At 42.9% G+C, this 21736-nt stretch overlaps 1 protein-coding gene across 1 annotated transcript in view; it reads left to right on the plus strand.

Annotated features, from left to right (window-relative positions):
- LOC126203237 (dnaJ homolog subfamily C member 10-like) overlaps positions 1-21736 on the plus strand; it is a 120223-nt gene that overhangs the window by 69471 nt on the left and 29016 nt on the right. Inside the window, exons 8-9 of the mRNA XM_049937483.1 lie at positions 7387-7662; positions 17966-18102. Coding sequence (XP_049793440.1) covers positions 7387-7662; positions 17966-18102 — 413 coding nt within the window. The remainder of the gene's footprint in view (positions 1-7386; positions 7663-17965; positions 18103-21736) is intronic.

The raw sequence follows: 21736 nt of genomic DNA on the forward strand, positions 1-21736 counted from the left end.
TGCCAGCTTTGGCACTATTGATAATATATGACAATACAGAGGGTACATCCATTTTCTTTAGAAATTTCATTTCAGGTGACTGTATTCTTCTTTAGGATGAAATGTAACAATGCTATGAAAGGCAAGTTGCTACTCACCGTATAGCAGAGACACTGAGTTGCAGATAGGCACAACAAAAAGACTGTCACAAATAAGATTTTGGCCAACAAGGTCTTTGTCGAAAATAGATGACAGACGTACGTGCACACACACACACACACACACACACACACACACACACACACACATAGTTATAATAGAGGGAAACATATATATATATATATATATATATATATATATATATATATATATATATATATATATATATATATAGATGATGTGACTTACCATACGAAAGAGCTGGCAGGTCGACAGACACACAAACATACACACAGAATTCAAGCTTTCGCAACAAACTGTTGCCTCATCAGGAAAGAGGGAAGGAGAGGGAAAGACGAAAGGATGTGGGTTTTAAGGGAGAGGGTAAGGAGTCATTCCAATCCCGGAAGCGGAAAGACTTACCTTAGGGGGGAAAAAAGGACGGGTATACACTCGCGCGCACACACACACACATATCCACCCTCACATATACAGACACAAGCAGACATATTTAAAGACAAAGAGTTTGGGCAGAGATGTCAGTCGAGGCAGAAGTGCAGAGGCAAAGATGTTGAATGACAGGTGAGGTATGAGTGGCGGCAACTTGAAATTAGCGGAGATTAAGGCCTGGTGGATAACGGGAAGAGAGGATATATTGAAGAGCAAGTTCCCATCTCCAGAGTTCGAATAGGTTGGTGTTAGTGGGAAGTATCCAGATAACCCGGACGGTGTAGCACTGTGCCAAGATGTGCTGGCCGTGCACCAAGGCATGTTTAGCCACAGGGTGATCCTCATTACCAACAAACACTGTCTGCCTGTGTCCATTCATGCGAATGGACAGTTTGTTGCTGGTCATTCCCACATAGAATACGTCACAGTGTAGGCAGGTCAGTTGGTAGATCACGTGGGTGCTTTCACACGTGGCTCTGCCTTTGATCGTGTACACACTCCGGGTTACAGGACTGGAGTAGGTGGTGGTGGGAGGGTGCATGGGACAGGTTTTACACTGGGGGCGGTTACAAGGGTAGGAGCCAGAGGGTAGGGAAGGTGGTTTGGGTATTTCATAGGGATGAACTAAGAGGTTAGAAGGTTAGGTGGATGGTGGAAAGACACTCTTGGTGGAGTGGGGAGGATTTCATGAAGGATGGATCTCATTTCAGGGCAGGATTTGAGGAAGTCGTATCCCTGCTGGAGAGCCACATTCAGAGTCTGATCCAGTCCCGGAAAGTATCCTGTCACAAGTGGGGCACTTTTGTGGTTCTTCTGTGGGAGGTTCTGGGTTTGAGAGGATGAGGAAGTGGCTCTGGTTATTTGCTTCTGTACCAGGTCTGGAGGGTAGTTGCAGGATGCGAAAGCTGTTGTCAGCTTGTTGGTGTAATGCTTCAGGGATTCCGGACTGGAGCAAATTCGTTTGCCACGAAGACCTAGGCTGTAGGGAAGGGACCGTTTGATGTGGAATGGGTGGCAGCTGTCGTAATGGAGGTACTGTTGCTTGTTGGTGGGTTTGATGTGGACGGACGTGTGAAGCTGGCCATTGGACAGGTGGAGGTCAACATCAAGGAAAGTGGCATGGGATTTGGAGTAGGACCAGGTGAATCTGATGGAACCAAAGGAGTTGAGGTTGGAGAGGAAATTCTGGAGTTCTTCTTCACTGTGAGTCCAGATCATGAAGATGTCATCAATAAATCTGTACCAAACTTTGGGTTGGCAGGCCTGGGTAACCAAGAAGGCTTCCTCTAAGCGACCCATGAATAGGTTGGCGTACGACGGGGCCATCCTGGTACCCATGGCTGTTCCCTTTAATTGTTGGTATGTCTGGTCTTCAAAAGTGAAGAAGTTGTGGGTCAGAATGAAGCTGGCTAAGGTAATGAGGAAAGAGGTTTTAGGTAGGGTGGCAGGTGATCGGCGTGAAAGGAAGTGCTCCATCGCAGCGAGGCCCTGGACGTGCGGGATATTTGTGTATAAGGAAGTGTCATCAATGGTTACAAGGATGGTTTCTGGGGGTAACGGATTGGGTAAGGATTCCAGGCGTTCGAGAAAGTGGTTGGTGTCTTTGATGAAGGATGGGAGACTGCATGTAATGGGTTGAAGGTGTTGATCTACGTAGGCAGAGATACGTTCTGTGGGGGTGGGGGCTTGGTAACCCATTACAATGGGGCGGCCGGGATGATTGGGTTTGTGAATTTTAGGAAGAAGGTAGAAGGTGGGGGTGCGGGGTGTCGGTGGGGTCAGGAGGTTGATGGAGTCAGGTGAAAGGTTTTGTAGGGGGCCTAAGGTTCTGAGGATTCCTTGAAGCTCCACCTGGACATCAGGAATGGGATTACCTTGGCAAACTTTGTATGTGGTGTTGTTTGAAAGCTGACGCAGTCCCTCAGCCACATACTCCCGACGATCAAGTACCACGGTCGTGGAACCCTTGTCCGCCGGAAGAATGAAGATGGACCAGTCAGCCTTCAGATCACGGATAGCCTGGGCTTCAGCAGTGGTGATGTTGGGAGTAGGATTAAGGTTTTTTAAGAAGGATTGAGAGGCAAGGCTGGAAGTCAGAAATTCCTGGAAGGTTTGGAGAGGATGATTTTGAGGAAGAGGAGGTGGGTCCCGCTGTGACGGAGGACGGAACTGTTCCAGGCAGGGTTCAATTTGGATAGTGTCTTGGGGAGTTGGATCATTAGGGGTAGGATTAGGATCATTTTTCTTCGTGGCTAAGTGATACTTCCAGCAGAGAGTACGAGTGTAGGACAGTAAATCTTTGACCAGGGCTGTTTGGTTGAATTTGGGAGTGGGGCTGAAGGTGAGGCCTTTGGATAGGACAGAGGTTTCGGATTGGGAGAGAGGTTTGGAGGAAAGGTTAACTACTGAATTAGGGTGTTGTGGTACCAGATTGTGTTGATTGGAATTTTGAGGTTTTGGAGGGAGTGGAGCTGGAAGTGGGAGATTGAGTAGATGGGAGAGACTGGGTTTGTGTGCAATGAGAGGTGGTTGAGGTTTGCTGGAAAGGTTGTGAAGGGTGAGTGAGTTGCCTTTCCGGTGGTGGGAAACCAGGAGATTGGATAGTTTTTTGAGGTGAAGGGTGGCATGCTGTTCTAATTTGCGGTTGGCCTGTAGGAAGATGCTCTGAATAGCCGGTGTGGATGTGGGAGAGGAAAGATTGAGGACTTTTATTAAGGATAGGAGTTGATGGGTGTGTTCATTGGCTGAGTTGATGTGTAGGTGAAGGATTAGGTGGGTGAGGGCAATGGATTGTTCAGTTTGGAACTGGTATAGGGACTGATGGAAAGAAGGGTTGCAGCCAGAGATGGGAACTTTAAGTGTGAGGCCTTTGGGGGTTATGCCAAATGTCAGACAAGCCTGAGAAAATAAAATATGCGAGCGTAATCTGGCTAGGGTGAAGGCATGTTTGCGGAGGGAATGTAAATAAAACTTAATGGGGTCGTTGTGGGGGTGTTGTGAGGGTGACATGGTATTAGAAGGTGGAAAGTGTAACATGAGGTTGAAATGAAAATGAAAGATAAAAATATATGGGGAGAGATAAAGGTGAACTAGAAAGCAACTGGAGATCTGGTATGGAAAAAGGCGAAAAAGTGTTGGTGAAGTTGATCCTGTGGTGAACTTGGGTTGGTAGACAGCGATGTGCATAAAGGTTAGGTGGTTGTGTTGCTGCTAAAACATGTTAAAGGACGGAGAAATTCGGGAAAATTTCGAAAAAACGTGTAAATGTATTAAAAGGAGTGGTGTTGTGGTGAAAGATTATGAAAATGGGGCTAACAATTGTCTGACGAAGAAATAATGACGTTAAAACCTGTGGGGAGCGGCTAAAAATGATCAGTGATGTGCGAAAAACGGAAGTGGAAATATAGTGAAAGTTATTAGAACTAGCCGAAATGGTTGTTTTATACGTGAAAGCAGCTGTTATTGAACTAGAAACGGTGGATTTTATAGCAGCGGTAGTGTTGAAAGCGGAAAATAAAATTTTTTTGGTTATGGTTTGGAAGTGGGTTACGTATTATTGAGTATATATAGGCGGGATAAAATTGTATAGTAGATTACGGTAAAAAGGGGAAGGTGAATACAAAGTGAGACTACTGGTAAAATCAGAAAGAGAAAATAAAGAGAAAATAAGACGACAGGAAAGATTTCGAAATGCAACAGCGACAATAACAAACGTAATTGTTGGGTTCAAATTAATGATATGGTTATAATAGAGGGGAAACATTCCACATAGGAAAAATATATCTAAAAACAAAGATGATGTGACTTACCAAATGAAAGTGCTGGCAGGTCGACAGACACACAAACAAACACAAACATACACACAGAATTCAAGCTTTCGCAACAAACTGTTGCCTCATCAGGAAAGAGGGAAGGAGAGGGAAAGATGAAAGGATGTGGGTTTTAAGGGAGAGGGTAAGGAGTCATTCCAATCCCGGAAGCGGAAAGACTTACCTTAGGGGGAAAAAAGGACGGGTATACACTCGCGCACACACACACATATCCACCCTCACATATACAGACACAAGCAGACATATTTAAAGACAAAGAGTTTGGGCAGAGATGTCAGTCGAGGCAGAAGTGCAGAGGCAAAGATGTTGAATGACAGGTGAGGTATGAGTGGCGGCAACTTGAAATTAGCGGAGATTGAGGCCTGGTGGATAACGGGAAGAGAGGATATATTGAAGAGCAAGTTCCCATCTCCGGAGTTCGGATAGGTTGGTGTTAGTGGGAAGTATCCAGATAACCCGGACGGTGTAGCACTGTGCCAAGATGTGCTGGCCGTGCACCAAGGCATGTTTAGCCACAGGGTGATCCTCATTACCAACAAACACTGTCTGCCTGTGTCCATTCATGCGAATGGACAGTTTGTTGCTGGTCATTCCCACATAGAATGCGTCACAGTGTAGGCAGGTCAGTTGGTAGATCACGTGGGTGCTTTCACACGTGGCTCTGCCTTTGATCGTGTACACCCTCCGGGTTACAGGACTGGAGTAGGTGGTGGTGGGAGGGTGCATGGGACAGGTTTTACACCGGGGGCGGTTACAAGGGTAGGAGCCAGAGGGTAGGGAAGGTGGTTTGGGTATTTCATAGGGATGAACTAAGAGGTTAGAAGGTTAGGTGGATGGTGGAAAGACACTCTTGGTGGAGTGGGGAGGATTTCATGAAGGATGGATCTCATTTCAGGGCAGGATTTGAGGAAGTCGTATCCCTGCTGGAGAGCCACATTCAGAGTCTGATCCAGTCCCGGAAAGTATCCTGTCACAAGTGGGGCACTTTTGTGGTTCTTCTTCACCGCAGAAGATGGAATTAACCTATAATAGCTGTATAAATGCGACTGTAGGAAAAGAAGACTGCATGAAACTGTTTTATTAGTGACAGTCCGTCTGTCACCACCTAACAGCTGAAAATGTGACACCTGTTCATTTTATTGTTCATCTTGTACGATTTTGGAGTGTACTGGAAATTTCCCTTTGAAAACTCTTACTGTAAATTATTTACTGGAATTTTTAGATATGGTGATTATTACATATTTGATTTGGATGATGTATTGCAAACTGTAGGTCATTTTCTAAGACCCGGACAATTATTTGGTTATTGGCAAAGAACAGAGTGCAGAGTATTTATGTGTGTGTCTACTAGTATTAATCTGAAATATGAAACTTCCTGTCAGATTAAAACTGTGTGCCTGACCGAGACTCGAACTCAGGACCTTTGTCTTTTGTGCGCAAGTGCTCTACCATCTGAGCTACCCAAGCACAACACAGGCCCCATTCTCACAGCTTCATTTCTGCCAGTACCTCATCTCATTCTGGAAATCTGAAATATCATTTAACTTCCCATTTCCATTGTCTAACAACATCGTCTAAATATATATTGAATATACAGTTGTAAGTGAAAGACTACGTCCTAGTTGCACTTCTCAGTTGACCTTTATTGCTCTTTCGCTGTACTTATAATTTCTGTGTGCTGATACAAAGTCTTCATGTCTTGTGTTAAAAGTCTCAGAGAGACTCTTTTCCTGATGACATTCTGAAGCTTACTCCTTTTCATTCTATCAAAAGCCTTTTCATAATCTATGAATGTGACAAGAGTTGCCATGTTGTATTATTGCCTTTTTCAATTGTCTTACAGTAGCAGCAGTATCACAACAAGATCACCCCTTTCCAAAGTCATTTTGTTCCTCCATTAGAAGGAAGTCAACAGTGTTCTCCATTGTGTTGTTAATAATTATTGAATAGAGTTTGTAAGAAGCATTTAGAAGGCTTATTCCTCTATAGTTCTCACAGACATTTATTCTTCCTTTATATATAGGGAAGTACGATCTTTGCTATCATCCACAATTCAGGTACCATCCTCATTTTCCACCATTCGTTTGAGAGGTGTAAGACCCTCTTTTTTAACATTTATTTCTCTGAAGGTAGGGAGTTCCACATTGATTCCATCAGATCCTGCAGCTTTCCTGTTTTCATCTGTTTCAGAGCTTCCTATATCTCATCAAGTGTGATGTCATCTTCTTGATGACCAGGTTGGATCGCTCCATCTTCAGAATAGATATGATGTTGTATAACTTCTGTGTTGGTAATTAATAACTGGAATTGGCCACAACTGTCATATTATATAAGGTTAGCCATCCAGAGACATTAATGGCAGTATAACCCCACACATCTGTGAACAATCCAGTTACCAAACTGAGTTTCATGGGAAAAATCCTAAGGACACTTAACAAAACTCATATTTGATTGATTCTTGAATGATGTTCATCGTCTCTGGACATTACCAAGTTGTATTTATGGAAGACAGAGAAAATTGAAGGAATTGGTGTCTGGTTCTCATGGCTTTTTAATTTTATATAATGTATATTCCAAGAAAAGTATAAAAAAAAATATTTATTTTTTTTCCGACATACTGTACATCGTGCATTATGGTCACAATTTTGAAACTAGAAATAATGTGGAGGTGAACTAACAGTCTTTTCTCTCACTTGCCATCAGTAAACAAAGTTGTAACTGTGAAAAATGGTAGTGATAGACTAGGTATCCCTCACCACAGTATTCATCTTACAGAATACAGTTATAAATGCACATTGGTACTGCAGCTCAAAATAACATGCATGTGTTATAAAGAAATTCATGTATAAGGTAGAGCAACATGGTTATATTTATAATAACCTTAACATTTGTTTTATTTTTATTTTTCTACAAATAAATAAATAAATTTGTGACTGCACTTATGTTTAATCATATTATCATTTTACAGAAGGTGGTTCCTTTTTTGTCGACTTCTTTGCACCATGGTGTCCACCTTGCTTACGCTTGCTGCCAGAGCTCCGAAAGGCTAGTGGTACATTGGGTGGCAGTGTAACTTTTGCAACTCTGGATTGCTCTCAGCACGCAGCTTTTTGCCGTCAACAGTCCGTACGCTCCTATCCGACTACAGTGTTGTACAACCATACTGGCACACATCCACATTTCTTCCATGGGAGGACAGCAAGTGATCTGGTTGACTTCATAAGAGATGTGCTGCATCCAGTAGGTAAGTCTATCTTGCCCTGTTTCATTCACTCATCTGGAGTTTTACTGTGGTGTACTGATGTGTAGACTAGTTGATACTTTTTCTTAGCAGATGAAATTTATAATCATAGTGTATTTAAGAAAGTTTTTGCTTAGCAGTTGCATGAATAAGTACATTTGAAATTTATGTCGCTATGATGCTTGTTGAGCGTCTTGGCAAATGACTGCTGCAATTCACGTAAATAAATTGTAATGTATCGACAATCTTGAACTCAAAGGTTGGTTTGACCATCATAATACTTACTACCCATGGCCTTTTATGTTGTGGTTTGTCCTTTGCCTTCTCCATACACGAGAACTTTCTCACCCAGTCTGTTTTAGGATGACAAACCCGCAGTTTAGTAGTAAATCTGAACTACAGTGCAAATGTACTTTTTTTAGCACAAAGTATTAACATGTAAAAATTTGTAGCAGCAAGTAATGGGAACTCTGTGTTGGAATATCAACAATATAAGCAAAATATAGTTACTCACCATAAAGATGACGTGTTCAGTTGCAGGCAGCCACAATGTAAAGACAGTTATGCACTTAACTTTCAGTCAAAGCATTCTTCAGAAAAGAAAATGCGAACACACACACACACACACACACACACACACACACACACATTCACATTTACATTCACACAACCAAGCACACACCTTACACTCACATAATCATCACCTCTGGCAGCTTGGACTGGTACGCAACTGTCACGTGGAGTGGAATCAACAATCTGGAAGGAGCAAGAAAAGGGAAGGGATAGCAGGGTATGGGGTAAGGGGAGAGAAGAGCACTGTCTGGCAGAGGGTACAGTGACTAGACTGCTAACAGGTGCGGAATCTGGAGGCTGCAGGAGAGAAAGATGGGGAGGGGTGAGAGGGCAGAAACATGGAGTGAAAAAGGAGAGGAGCAGGGGATGGGAAAGATGGGGATGGGTGGTCCATTGGCAGAGGGGTACACACAAAGAGAGTGAAAGGATGAGAATAGGGAGGAGGTGAAAGTATACAAGGTGTGGAAACTGTTGGGTGGAAGGTGTGTGGACAGTTGATTACCATAGGTTGAGGCCAGGATAATTTTGGGAGCAGAGAATGTGTTGTAAGGATAACTTCCATCTGTGCAGTTTAGAAAAGCTTGTGGTGGAGGGAAGGATCCAGATGGTTCGAGTAGTGAAGCAGCCACTGAAATCAAGTGTATTATGTTCACCTGCATGTTGTGCCACATGCTTGTCTACTTTACTCTTGGCCATAGTTTGTTGTGGCCATTCATCCTGTTGGACAGCTGGTTGGTAGGAATACCAATATAAAAAGCTGTGCAGTGATTGCAGCAGAGCTGGTATGTGACATGGATGCTTTCACAGGTGGCTCAGCCTCTGACAGGGTAGGATAAGCCTGTGACTGGACTGGAATAAGAAGTGCTGGGTGGGTGGATTGGGCAGGTATTGTACCTGTATCTTCCACAGGGATGTGATCCCTGTGGCAAGGGGCTACTATTGGGAGTGGCATAGGCATGGACTACGATGTTGTGGAGACTGGGTGGCTGACAGAACACCACTTTATGAGGGATAGGAAGAATCTTAGGTAGGATGTCCCTCATCTCATGGCATGATGGCATGATGATAGGTAATCGAAACACTGATGAAGGAGGTGATTCAGTTGTTCCAGTCAGCGGTGGTATTGGGTATCGATATTGGGTATCGAAGGGGGCCTCCTTTGTGGTTGGTTTTTTGGGAGTGGTGGGAGGACTGGGGTTGTGAGGGAAAATGGCATGAGAGATCTGTCTGGGGACTAGTTTTGGGGGATGGTGCCTGTCTGTGAAGCCCTTAGTGAGATACCCACAGTCAGCATACTGGGCAAAAGTGTTCTTGTCATTGCAGATACACCATCCCCAGGTGGCAAGGCTCTAACAGAGGGATTTTTTGGTGTGAAATGGATGACAGATGTTGAAATGCAGGTACTTCTGGGGTTGGTGAGTTTAATGTGGACAAAGGTGTGGATGGAGCCATGAGAGAGAAAGTGGTCAACGTCCAGAAAGATGGCACGCTGGATTGAAGTGTCCTGTTGGCACCAGTGGTGAAGCAGTCATTGCAGAGGACTGTGTTGTATTGAGTAGTGTGTCCCACCACTAGGCAGGATACTCTGTTCTTGGCCACAGTTTTTGGCAGTAGCCATTCAATTGTTTGGACAGCCTATGGGTGGTCATGCTCACAAAAATGACTGTGCAAAATTTGCGTTGGAGGTGGTATGTGATGCAACTGCTTCCAGAGAGATTCCAACTTCTGATAGGGTAGAATTTGTCTGTGATGAATCTTGAATAAGATGTGCTGGTAGGAGCATTGGACAGGGCTTGCACCCAGGTCTTCCACGAGGGATGAGACTCATAGGGAAAGGGGTTGGGAGTAGGTGGGGCATGAAGATAGACAAGGATATTCTATAGACTGGGTGGGCAACAGAATATCACTTTGGAAATTATGGAAGAATTGTGAGTGGAATGATAAATAGTTTAAGCCCTGGTGTAGGATGGAGTTCAGTTGCTCTAGTCCATGGCAGTGCTGGATAATGTACAAGGGCACTCCTTTGCAGCTAGTACAGGGTAGTGGACAGAGTATTAGGTATGTTTGGATATGGCGTAGTACTGAGGAATGTCGTACACTAAAGCCTTCGTACCCCTACCAAATTGGTATTTGCTGTCTTCCCTATATACAAAATATCATGGTCCATCCTTTTGCCACACTTAATCCCAGTCCTTTGCCATTTGCTTCGTACCCCTGTGGAAGAACCAGGTGAAAGACTTGTCCTCTGCAGCCACCCAGCACATCCTATTCCACTCCCGTCAGAAGAATATCATATCCTATCAGAGGGAAGTACAATGTAGTTAGCAGGGAAATGTAGTCATACAGGTGTATTTGTCAGAATACATGTATTCTATAATTGGCTCTAGAGAAGAATGCCCTCAAAAAGCTCAGAAACCTCTTCAGTATTGCTTATGTGCCTATCGATGCCTCAACTCCTCAGCTATTTGATGGGTTGTTACTTTACACCTACTATTATTTGCACTACCTCAAGGACTTTGCATTACTGTATTTATATAAGTTTTCTCCTTTTTGGATGATGATGGCAGTGGAAATCAATTGTTACATCAACTTCTTCAAATTACTAGTGCATTAGGAAATGAGTATCTCGATGGACAAAACCTGAAATACTGATTGCCGTCAAATTTCAGATGTTACTTATTGGCTAGTTAATGTTATAAGTAGAGCAGAAGAGAGGAATTATCTGTTGTAGAGAAATTGCAGGTAATGTTGAGAATAGGTGTAGACCATGTACATCATGTGTCCTATTTGTAACGTAGTTCTCAAAAAAACATAATGCTATATTACTACATGACAATCCTTGAATGTGTTCTGGAATATTCAATGTTTGTGTAAATAGTTGCAGTCTCTGCCCAGTAGTTCGGTTCTGTTTTGGCTGTACATTGGCATCCACAATAAATGGGCTTTCAGTGTTGTATTTCATTGATCACCGTGCTTTCGGATTTGGGCTTAATGTGCATATGTGACAGTTTTTTGTGGAGATGTCTGGTATTTCAGAAACATTTACATCACTGTGGCTCCAACTGGGCAACATGCAAGTTGTCACTTACATGGACAGGAACTGAAATACAAGCAGTACACTATTCCTTTGGTCCTTGTATCCAGGTGACCAGTGGATTCCAAAACAGCAGTAAGTCAGCTGCACATCAGCCACCCATCAGTGTTTCCTGGAGATGTTGGTCAGGACCTAACAGAATGGCTGAAAGGATTCGACTGAGTCGCTAGAGAACAAAGAAGAGAAGATCAGTAGCAGCGATAAATTTCAGGCCAAACTGAAAAAAACTTTTGGCAACAATCGGTGGTAAGTCAGAAGAATAATTGATGAACAGGGGTCAGTGTCTTGGAGAAACAACAAAAGTCTACATACAGAATGTTTTGGCCCTATTCCACATTTTTAATTCAAATATAACAGAAGCTGACAAAATCTCACACTTGATGAAAGAGGTCACAGCAGACGTGTAAAATAATGTCTCAAGAGTGGTAAAGAATGTCACAACAAATGAGAAATTCATTGAATGGTTCCAACGCAGGAAGGAAATGCGACAGAAAAGAGTCTGACAAAAGAGGTTTGACTGATTCCTGAATGTGGTTCTTAACAACAGTTGTAGAGGATCACCATGAACTTGTGTCTTGTACACCAGGCTGTTAGAGAAGAGGCACAGCATTTTATGGCACCCAGAACTGTCGGACAAAGCAGGCAAGTGATAGCAGCCATGAATGTCAATCCTGTACATCGGGAGGCAATAGAAAATGTTGACGAAGAGGTGTATCCATCTTTAGCACCGTTTCAGCATTAAGCTATGACTGTCAAATGACAGTACATGTCCAACACAGCTAAGACCAGTTCCTCTGCCAGGTATAGTGCCATGCACAGGGAGCACTACATGCCATTATAATTCCACTGTGGGTGCCCTGGACATGTTGTACGCTACCATAGGGAGAGAAAACAACTAGTTCACCACAAGATGTCAACCAGTGTAGCAATTGTATTCTTGCCAGTTAATTGCAGATGATTGTAGTCAACCTGTAGAATGAAGTCATTCATAATCTGGATGAGGTCACTTCCATAGCCGTTCCCCATTGTCATACAGAGGTACCAACCACTCTCCTAGCTGCTGCAAATAGGAAATATGTCCAACCCACAGGAACATGCGCGTAGCAAGAATAACTATAAATGACAAAACACAGACCTTTGAATTTTGTGGTTTTATCAGACTGTACTCGTGATGATGATGTAATGTAGGACTTCTTGCAGACATCACAAGCAGTCATAGACTGTTGAATATCAAAGCTCCAGACTGACAAAGCTATTTAAACAAGCACATGTAGAAGAGATTGCTCTCGTCAGTTGTTTACCATCGAAGACAGTTATTCCACCATCATCAATGAGGCAAGTTCTAGTCATCAGTCTAGATGCGTAGTTAAACTTTTTGCAATCGACAAAAGCTTCACAGTTTATCAGGGTCACAAAAGAAATCTACGTTCCATTGACTAATCAAGGGGGTTGTATGTGCTCAAGGATGACTTTGGATCACTAATTGTCATGAGCAGCCACAACTTATCCCTGAAGGTATGTGTTTAGGGACAATCAAACCAGTCCAGGAGGGGCAGCTTAATACTATCAACAAAGAACTGTACTTTACTACCACTACAGATAACACAGCAGAGGAAGCTACTATTGAATTGCCAATAGGATCAAAGCTGACTGAGAAACAATGTTGGAAAATGTTAGCTGTTCTGTGCCAATTTCTGGATGATTTGAGTTCTGGAGTGGAGAAAGGACAGACCAAGTGACCCATGCTGAAATACTTGATCAGCATGGGTATCATGTGCCAATTAACCATCCGTTGTATGGAGTATTGCTGGTTGAGTGACTTGTAGTCCAAGAGGAAGTGGGGAAGATGCTGCAAGATGATGTCATTGAACCTGCAGTGTGTTTCTGGTACTCTCAAGTGGTCTTGCAAAGGAGAAGGATGACACATGGTGTTTCTGTATTGATTACCAATGACTGAGCAAAATCACAAAAAAGAAAGATATCGATCCCTTAGTGTGGATTGACTGCAACAGACTGCTTGAGAGGATCAAAATGTTTCTCAATGCTGGACATGGAGACAGATTACTGGCAAACACAATGTTGATGAAGCTGGTAGGAAAAAACTGCGTTTCTAAATCCTGATGGCCTCTGAGAGCTCAAAGTTATGTCATTTGGACTATTTAACATTCCGGCCACTTTCAAGCACATGATGCACAACCTGCTAGACACCATAAATGGACAAAATGTCTTTGCTATCTGGATGACATTGTTTCTTTAAAAAAAAAAAAAAAAAAAAAAAATGAAGAATGGCTAAGCCATCTGACAACAGCATTGAGGTGTGTTCAGACTGTATTACTCTGCTTGAATCCGATAAGTGTGTCTTCGCCTCCCAAGAAATAAAAATAATAGGCCACCTATTAAGTGTTGATGGCGCCCATCCTGATCCAGAGAAACATAAGAGCAGTCACAGGGTTTCCAATCCTCTGCATGTTCGTAATGTGCTCATACTGTTGACAATTCATAAAGGACTCTTGTACCAAGGCAACTCCCTTGCAAGAGCTACTGCAGACACAATATTTTCCTGGTACAAGAGATAAGAAAGATATTTCTTTGTCCTTAATGAGGTGCGAACATCTTTTCCAGTCCTAGCATTGTGACGAGAATGCTGAGACAGAACTTCACACTGAGGCTAGCAGTGATTGAATAGATGCAGGTCTAGTACAAATCCAGGAAAGTTGTAGCTTATGATTCCTGCGTACTTTACAAGTCTGAGGGAAATTACTCTTCAACCAAGAAAGAGCTCCATGCAGTTGTTTGGATTATCAACAAGTTCCAGCTGTATTTGTTTACAAACCACTCACCAATGTGACCAATAATCATTGTCTGTACTTGCAGACTAGCCTGTAAGATCGGCCAAGTCAGTTGACTAGATGAGGACCAAAGCTTCAGGAATATGTCATATTAGTGGGACCCAAAAACAGACGCAAACTAAACAATGTTGACTGCCTTTCAAGGAATACTGACATCGCTGCTGAACAGAGGAAACATCTAGAATTGCTGAAAACTATAGAAGCCTTGGAGGCCAAATAAGAATTATAATTCATAAATGGAATGCTTTATAAAAGGAACTATGATCCGATGTGGTGGAAATGGTTGTTTGTCATCCAAGCTCATCTGTGGTCAGCTATCCTGAAGTTTTCCCACAATGCTCCAATATGGTTATCTGGGATTTGTGAAGACTGTGGACAGAATCAGACACAGGTATCACTGGTCAAGTCTATCAGTCCAATACATGATATGTGAACCACTGTAAGAAATGTCAGTGATAGAAGCATGTGCCACAATTATCTGTGGAGCATCTGATACCGATTCTGCCTGCAGCAGCACCATTACATTTATCAGTCTCTTTGGGAAGCTCCCTATGTCAACAATTGGAAATCCTTATATTATATGTAGTTCCCATTGAATGCCTTACCTCTGTGCTTTCACTAAAACTGTACCAACTGTAAAAGCTCTGAAAGTTGCAAGGTTTCTTTAGAAGATGCCAATTTGAAACACGGATCACCCTGTATGCTGGTTTCTTGTTGCAGAAAAAGCTTTCCAGTAGTGTCTAGTATAAGAGTTAATTTTACATTTTGACAGTGCACACGGGATAACAACTATCACCACAAACAAATGGCCTCACACTATCCTTTAATAAGACACTGACAGATATGCTCACATTGTACATTATCTTTGAACATATTGGGATACAGTACTTCCCATCATGACATTTGCATACAGCACATCGAAAACACAACAGGTTTCACACCATTCTTCCTGCTACACAGTTGCAAGGCCAAAACAACAATAGATAGACTGTTCCTGTTTCCCATGACACTACTGATAATGACTGTGTGACACACTTATTAGCATAACTGAAGAAGGAGACAGCTGACTTGCCTACAGACTCTGGATGGTCAGGAGAAAGACCGAAATCACTACAATGCCAAGCACTAGCCAATGATGTGCAGCCAGGGAGACTCTGTACAGATTTTTATGCCTATGCAGAAAGTGGGACTATCAAAAAAGTTAGTAAAGCTCTACTTTGGGCCATCTCATACCCTTTGTCACTTGTTGGACTTCACATATGAAGCCAACAGTTGTGACCCTTCATCTATAAGACAAAAGCGCACAGATAATGTCAATGTCTTCTGTATGAAGCCTTGCTACAGTCCTGAGGTGCAGATAAACAGTAGTAGCTTCTTGTTCAAGGAAGCTGAAGCCCTGCTTGACAATAATGAAGTGTCAGTGGGAGGAGCTACCTTTGATGTTCATCATAGTGAAGGTGATATGACAACATGACCAGAATGCAAGGATCCATCAGTGCCGCCATTCAGAGGACCACTGACAAGATCTAGATCCAGGGTGCTGTAGTTGGCTCCAATGACAGCTTCTGGAACAGAAGGAAAGGGAACAAATTCCATGAGCTTTGCTGCACGCCATATATATAATGGTAAACATTGCTGGCTGGCATGCTGCAGGTCACGATTTCAAACTTGAAACCACCCATAATAATTATTTGTAATTTAGTATTTATCATTTCAGGAAGGTTCTTGACATTTCCTATGTTTGTATATGCTGGAATGTTTGAGTTTCGTATAGATAACTGCACTCTCCATCCATTTCAGCTCTGTTCTGTTTATACGTTGATGTTTGTAATAAAAGTGCTTTCAGTGCTCTCTCTCTTTTGGATTTGGACTTGAGTGTGGTTACAGCATGACATTATGACATCCAAGTTGAATTAAAAGCATATGTATATTGGTTTCTCAAACCAGTGACATAAAGGCCTTCTGTCAATGCTCAGGATCAACCAGCAAGTGAATCTTCTCACAGCTTAATGTCCATTGTTCACATACATGTAATCTTAAGAACTCGATGTATCTTCAAGGCCTTCTGGCAATTCATGAAACTTCTATTTTTGCATCCAAGCAGGCATTTCCTCTCACAAAGGTCCTGCAATCACCACCTCATGTTGGATGTGCATTGTCCCATGACATGACTTGCAACATGTAAATAAGAATAACTTCACACACTACCTACACTCACATTCGATACGTTATTTTAGAATTTTTTTAGTTGCATTATTCTGTGATAAAAAGACATGCATGTCACTCCTATGCAGTGCTATATATAACCACAAGCCATAGTAGACCTACACACTATTGAATTAAAGGAAGAGTGGGAAGCTGACAGAGTGACTGGCATCATTTTCCAGGGGGAAAAAAAAAAAATAAAAATAAAAATAAAAATAAAAATAAATAAATAAATCAGCAAAGAACTCCAAAGAGCTGAATTTTTCCTTTTATTGTTTTCTTTTAAAAAAGAAAAGCAAAAACTCTGTTCTTCTTGGCCATATTAAAAGTGTTTTGTCACTTGAGTCATTTTCTACACACCAAACCCTTCAAGTGCTTAAAATGCAGTCATTTCAGATGTATTATGCCAGCATGTAAGGGTAGGGAAACGGGCAGAAGTTGTGCCAAGCTACCCATGAAACTGGTATGGCATGCACATTACTGCCCGTGTATGTTAATTTTGGTTTGAGCCATGCTGCCTGGAGCCAAGATAGTGGTGTTTACTTGTAGGAGAAATAGAGCTACTAACTAAACGACAAACTGACCTCCACATGAAATCTTCTGTATTTTTTGACAGAATCTTAATATTTTACAACCTTGGTTACAATTTGTGGTGAATAGATCTTTCATGATGTGTAGCTCTCAGTAGGTCACCACATGTACATATTGACTTGACATTTTAGAGCGGAAGACAGATCTCCTCTACATCTTCAATTATTAGGCCATTTACATTGTCAGCTGTGGTGCCCATCCATGATCTCCAAGGCACTGACAAACTGTGATGCCCAAAGAACAAGAGCATTCCGTCACAGCAGGTGGAGAGGTTTATTTGCTGTCACGCCTTGTTGATGTCTGGAGCTGACGTCTTTTACACTCCATCTGTACATGTAACAAAGCAGATTGTACACAGTGGGATGTTCCACACTTATTAACTACAGTTAGAAAGTTCTCATTTAGTGATGATTATTTTGTCATTAACACATACATAGTGGGGAAATAGCCACTGGTGTAAACTTATCGGAGTAAGCAGTATGTATTCATCACATGCTCCATGAAATAAATTGGGCTTTCACTACTATTATATCAACAATATGCTTGTCTCTGGACAGAGAAGTGGTGGGGACGGGATTCTACAAGGGAAGGGAGAGAGAAGTACTGAAAGACTTGTAGAAATAGAATGTAATGCATTGGAACACAACTGAGAGGATTAATTTGTGTGTGTGTGTGTTTGTGTGTGTGTGTGTGTGTGTGTACTGATTGAAAGAAAGTATCTGATTGTAAAATGGCCCATTTCTGCAAGTTATTGTCAGCCAAAAAGTAAGATGCTGATCATTGCTTTTTTATCACTATAGCTAACAACAAATTTATGGAGCTTCATCTATACTCCGCAAACCACTGTGAAATGCATGGCAGAGGGTACTTCCCAGTTTTCCATTTATAAGGGTTGCTTCTCTTTCCATTCATGTATGTATTTCAGGAAGAATGATTGCTTTAACACCCCTGTGCATACTATAATTGATCTAATCTTGTGTTCATTTGTATGTAGTTGTGGAACTGACAGAGAAGAACTTTGAGTCTACAGTTGCCAGTAAACCAGTCGACCATATGTGGCTTGTTGACTATTTTGCTCCATGGTGTGGTCCTTGCCAGCAACTGTCTCCCCAATGGAGAAAGCTCGCCAAGGTAGGGTACAAACTTTTGCTTTTTCATTACCGAAATGCTAGTAAATGAAAAGAAAACTTTTCTGCAATTAGTTGCACATTTTCATTTTAGGAATTGAAATGTGCATCACTTTAAGTGCATTTAGTAATTAATTTTTACTGTATTCTAGTAGCAATTTAAGAGATTGTTTCATCCACTGTCCTTTTAAGCTTTGCATTTCAACAATGTAAGAAAAGGCTAGATTGTTACTTTACTGTAAAGATGACATGTTAGATTGCAGACATGCACAATTAATACACATAAACATCAGCTTTCAGCCACAGTCTTCGTCAGAAAAAGAAATAGAAAAAAACACCACACACACACACACACACACACACACACACACACACACACACACACACACACTCATTCATTCATTTATTCACACAAGCAAACATCACATGAAATGAAGCAACAATCTGGAGGGGCAGGGAAGGGGAGAGATAGTAGCGTACAGGTGGTGGGAGAGGGGAACGATGTCTGGCAGAGTGTGCAGCCACCAGACTGCTCACAGACCTCACCTCTGTGACAACCCACAATCCATTTTCTACATGCTCCCTAAAATCCACAAACCCAATAACCCTGGATGCTCATTGTGGCTGGTTGTTGTGCCTCCACTGAAAGAATTTGAGCCCTCATTGGCCAACACCTCCAACCAGTTACCAATGATGTAGTCCCACATCAAATATACCAGCCACTTCCTTCACCAACTCTCCATCATCCCCATCCCATTACCTCCTGATTCCCTACTTGTCACTGTTGATGCTACCTCCCAATACACCAACATCCCACTGCCTCATTCCCCATACATCTTACTTATTAAGTCACAACTACTTCTGTTTTGAAGGGAAGGTCCGCAGCACAGCCATAGCACTGTCGTATGCCAACCTGTTTACAGACCATCTAGGTGCTAAACCTCTCCCAAAATGGCAAACCCCTAGTCTGGTTTAGGTTAATTGATGATATCTACATGATCTGGACTCAGGGATAAAACATCCTACCTTCAGTCCTTCACAACCTCAACACTGTCTTACATCTTCTGCACCTGGTCCACCTCAACCCATCATGCCCCCTTCCTGGACATTGACCACTTTGTCTCTGATGGCTCCGTCCACACCTTTGTCCACATTAAACACACCAACTACCAACAGTATCTGCATTTCGACATCTGTCATCCATTTCACACACACACAAAAAAAAAAAAAAAAAAAAGTTCCCTCCGTCACAGCCTTTCCACCAGGGGATGGTGTATCTGCAGTGACAAGAACTCCCTTGCCCAGTATGCTGATTGTGAGGATCTCACTAAGGGCTTCACAGACAAGCACTATCCCCCAGACCTAGTCCGCAGACAAATGTCTTGTGCCATTTCCCTAATGCCCCCAGTTCTCCCACCAGTCCCAAGAACCAACTACAAAGTAGTGCCTTCTTCATTGCCCAGTACCACTCTGGACTGGAGCAACTGAACCATGTCCTTCGCCAGGGTTTTGATTATCTCTTATCATGCTCTGAAATGAGGGACTCAAGACCTTTCCCTCACCTACTAGAGTGGTATTCCGTCACCCACCCAATCTCCACAACATCCTAGTCCATTCCTATGCCACTCCCAATCCCTATCGCTTGCCACAGGGATCAACTGTGGAAGACCCAGGTGCAAGACCTGCGCAGTCCACCCACCCAACACTTCCTGTCACAGGCTTAACCTACCCCACCAGAGGCTGGACCACCTGTGAAAGCAGCCATGTCACATACCAGCTCTGCTGCAATCATTGCAAAGCTTTTTATTCTGGTATGCCTACCAACCAGCTGTCCACCAGGATGAATGATCACCACCAAACTGTGATGTGTACTACAATAAGCAGCCAAACATATCATGGTTGGTTTCAATGGCTGCTTCACAACTTTTTTGTAAGTACGTACTTGGCTACCATGGGGCACCTTTGTTTCTGTGCTGCAAGCTTGTGCTTCCACTTTGCTCTCCCCCTCTTCCTCTCCACAAGATGGTTTTTTTGGTGCAGACCCTGCTTGGACCTGGTTGACGATTTGGGACTCAAGTTTCCATTTCTGGCTTTTTCTACAACCTTTCAATAAATAAATACATGGCCTTCATTGTTGGGTTTGACCTCCCACAATTTTCAAAATTCTCGAGACTTGCAGATTGTGCAGGAAAGGTTGCCTAATGCCATGTATGCTCCATCTTCATGCCTTTTCATCTTTGTATCCTTCCCTTTTATAAGGTAATGCACCCAAAATCCAGGCTATGTGGAAGGAAAGTGAGAGGGATGTAGGGCTAAGCGGCAAGCAGAGAAATACTTCCCCCAATATGTGGTTTTTACAAGGACTGATGGTGATTTCTTCTTAGCCACAAGGCCTTTCTCTTTGTGGATAACGTAGAAGACAAGGCCAGGGAAGTGGCAGTCATCTCTAAAATGTAAAGTGGTTCAGTTTAGATCAAAACAGCATCCACTGCCCAGTCACGGACACTGATCGCTTGTAACAAATTGGGTGATGTACTGGTGACTGTTACTCCCCATAATAGCCTAATATGGTTCAGGGCACCCTTTTCCACCGAGACCTGCTCTTGTAATCTGATGATGACCTACGCACCAACTTGGAGCGACAAGGAGTACACTTCATCTGTTGTGTGCATAAGAGGTCAAAGGATAATAGCGTTGCTACTGCTGCCTTCATCTTGGCCTTTGAGGGCAATTCATTGCCGATGCAATGTGAATCCATATCTTCCATCCCCTCCCCCTCCCGGCGGTGCTTCAGGTGTTTGAAATTTGGGCTCGCCTTCGCATTGCAATGTACATGACCACTGCATGTAAATCCTCCTTGTGCACCTCCATCCATCTGTGTTCCCTGTGGAAATCACCATTCTCCTTGCTCGCCAGATTGCACCATTTTCCAGAAAAAGAAGAAAATACAAGAATATAAGATTCTGGAGAAACTAACTTATTAAGAGGCCAAGAAGAAGTATGAGCAGTTACATCCAGTATGTATGACAGTGTCACATGCAACAGCTACGATGATGTCACCTCCTTTGGTGATGGTACTCCCGCCCATTATACCTCGTACAGTAGGCCCTCAGGGCCGCTCAACCCCACCTATCCCCCTGATGGTTGGGGGCACTCCTCTTGCTGCTTCCCCCACACCTGCTTTGGAATTGGTTGGCTTCCCACTCATGGGGGACATTGGTCCTCACCTCCCAGCTGGAGGCGTATCTACTACTTCTGACGAGGTTTCTTACTATACTTCCTTCCAGGGCTTCGCTGGTCTATAACTGGACACCTGGACACCAGGCAGTGGCTGAAGGAGCTACAGGCTGCTGGTCACAATCTGTTTTGGTTGGTTGATTTGGGGGAGGGGACCATACAGCGAGGTCGTCGATGTCATCGGATTAGGGGAGGATGGGGAAGGAAATCAGCCGTGCCCTTTCAAAGGAATCATCCTGGCTTTTGCCTGAAGCAATTTAGGGAAATCTCAGGAAACCTAAATCAGGATGGCCGAACACGGGTTTCAACCATTGTCCTTCCGAATGCGAGTCCAGTGTTCTAACCATTGTGGCACCTCACTTAGTTGCAAAGCACTGTCATAATCATCATCATCATCATCA

The sequence above is a fragment of the Schistocerca nitens genome, chromosome 9, assembly GCF_023898315.1.
Source record: "Schistocerca nitens isolate TAMUIC-IGC-003100 chromosome 9, iqSchNite1.1, whole genome shotgun sequence".
Classification (NCBI taxonomy): Eukaryota; Metazoa; Arthropoda; class Insecta; order Orthoptera; family Acrididae; genus Schistocerca; species Schistocerca nitens.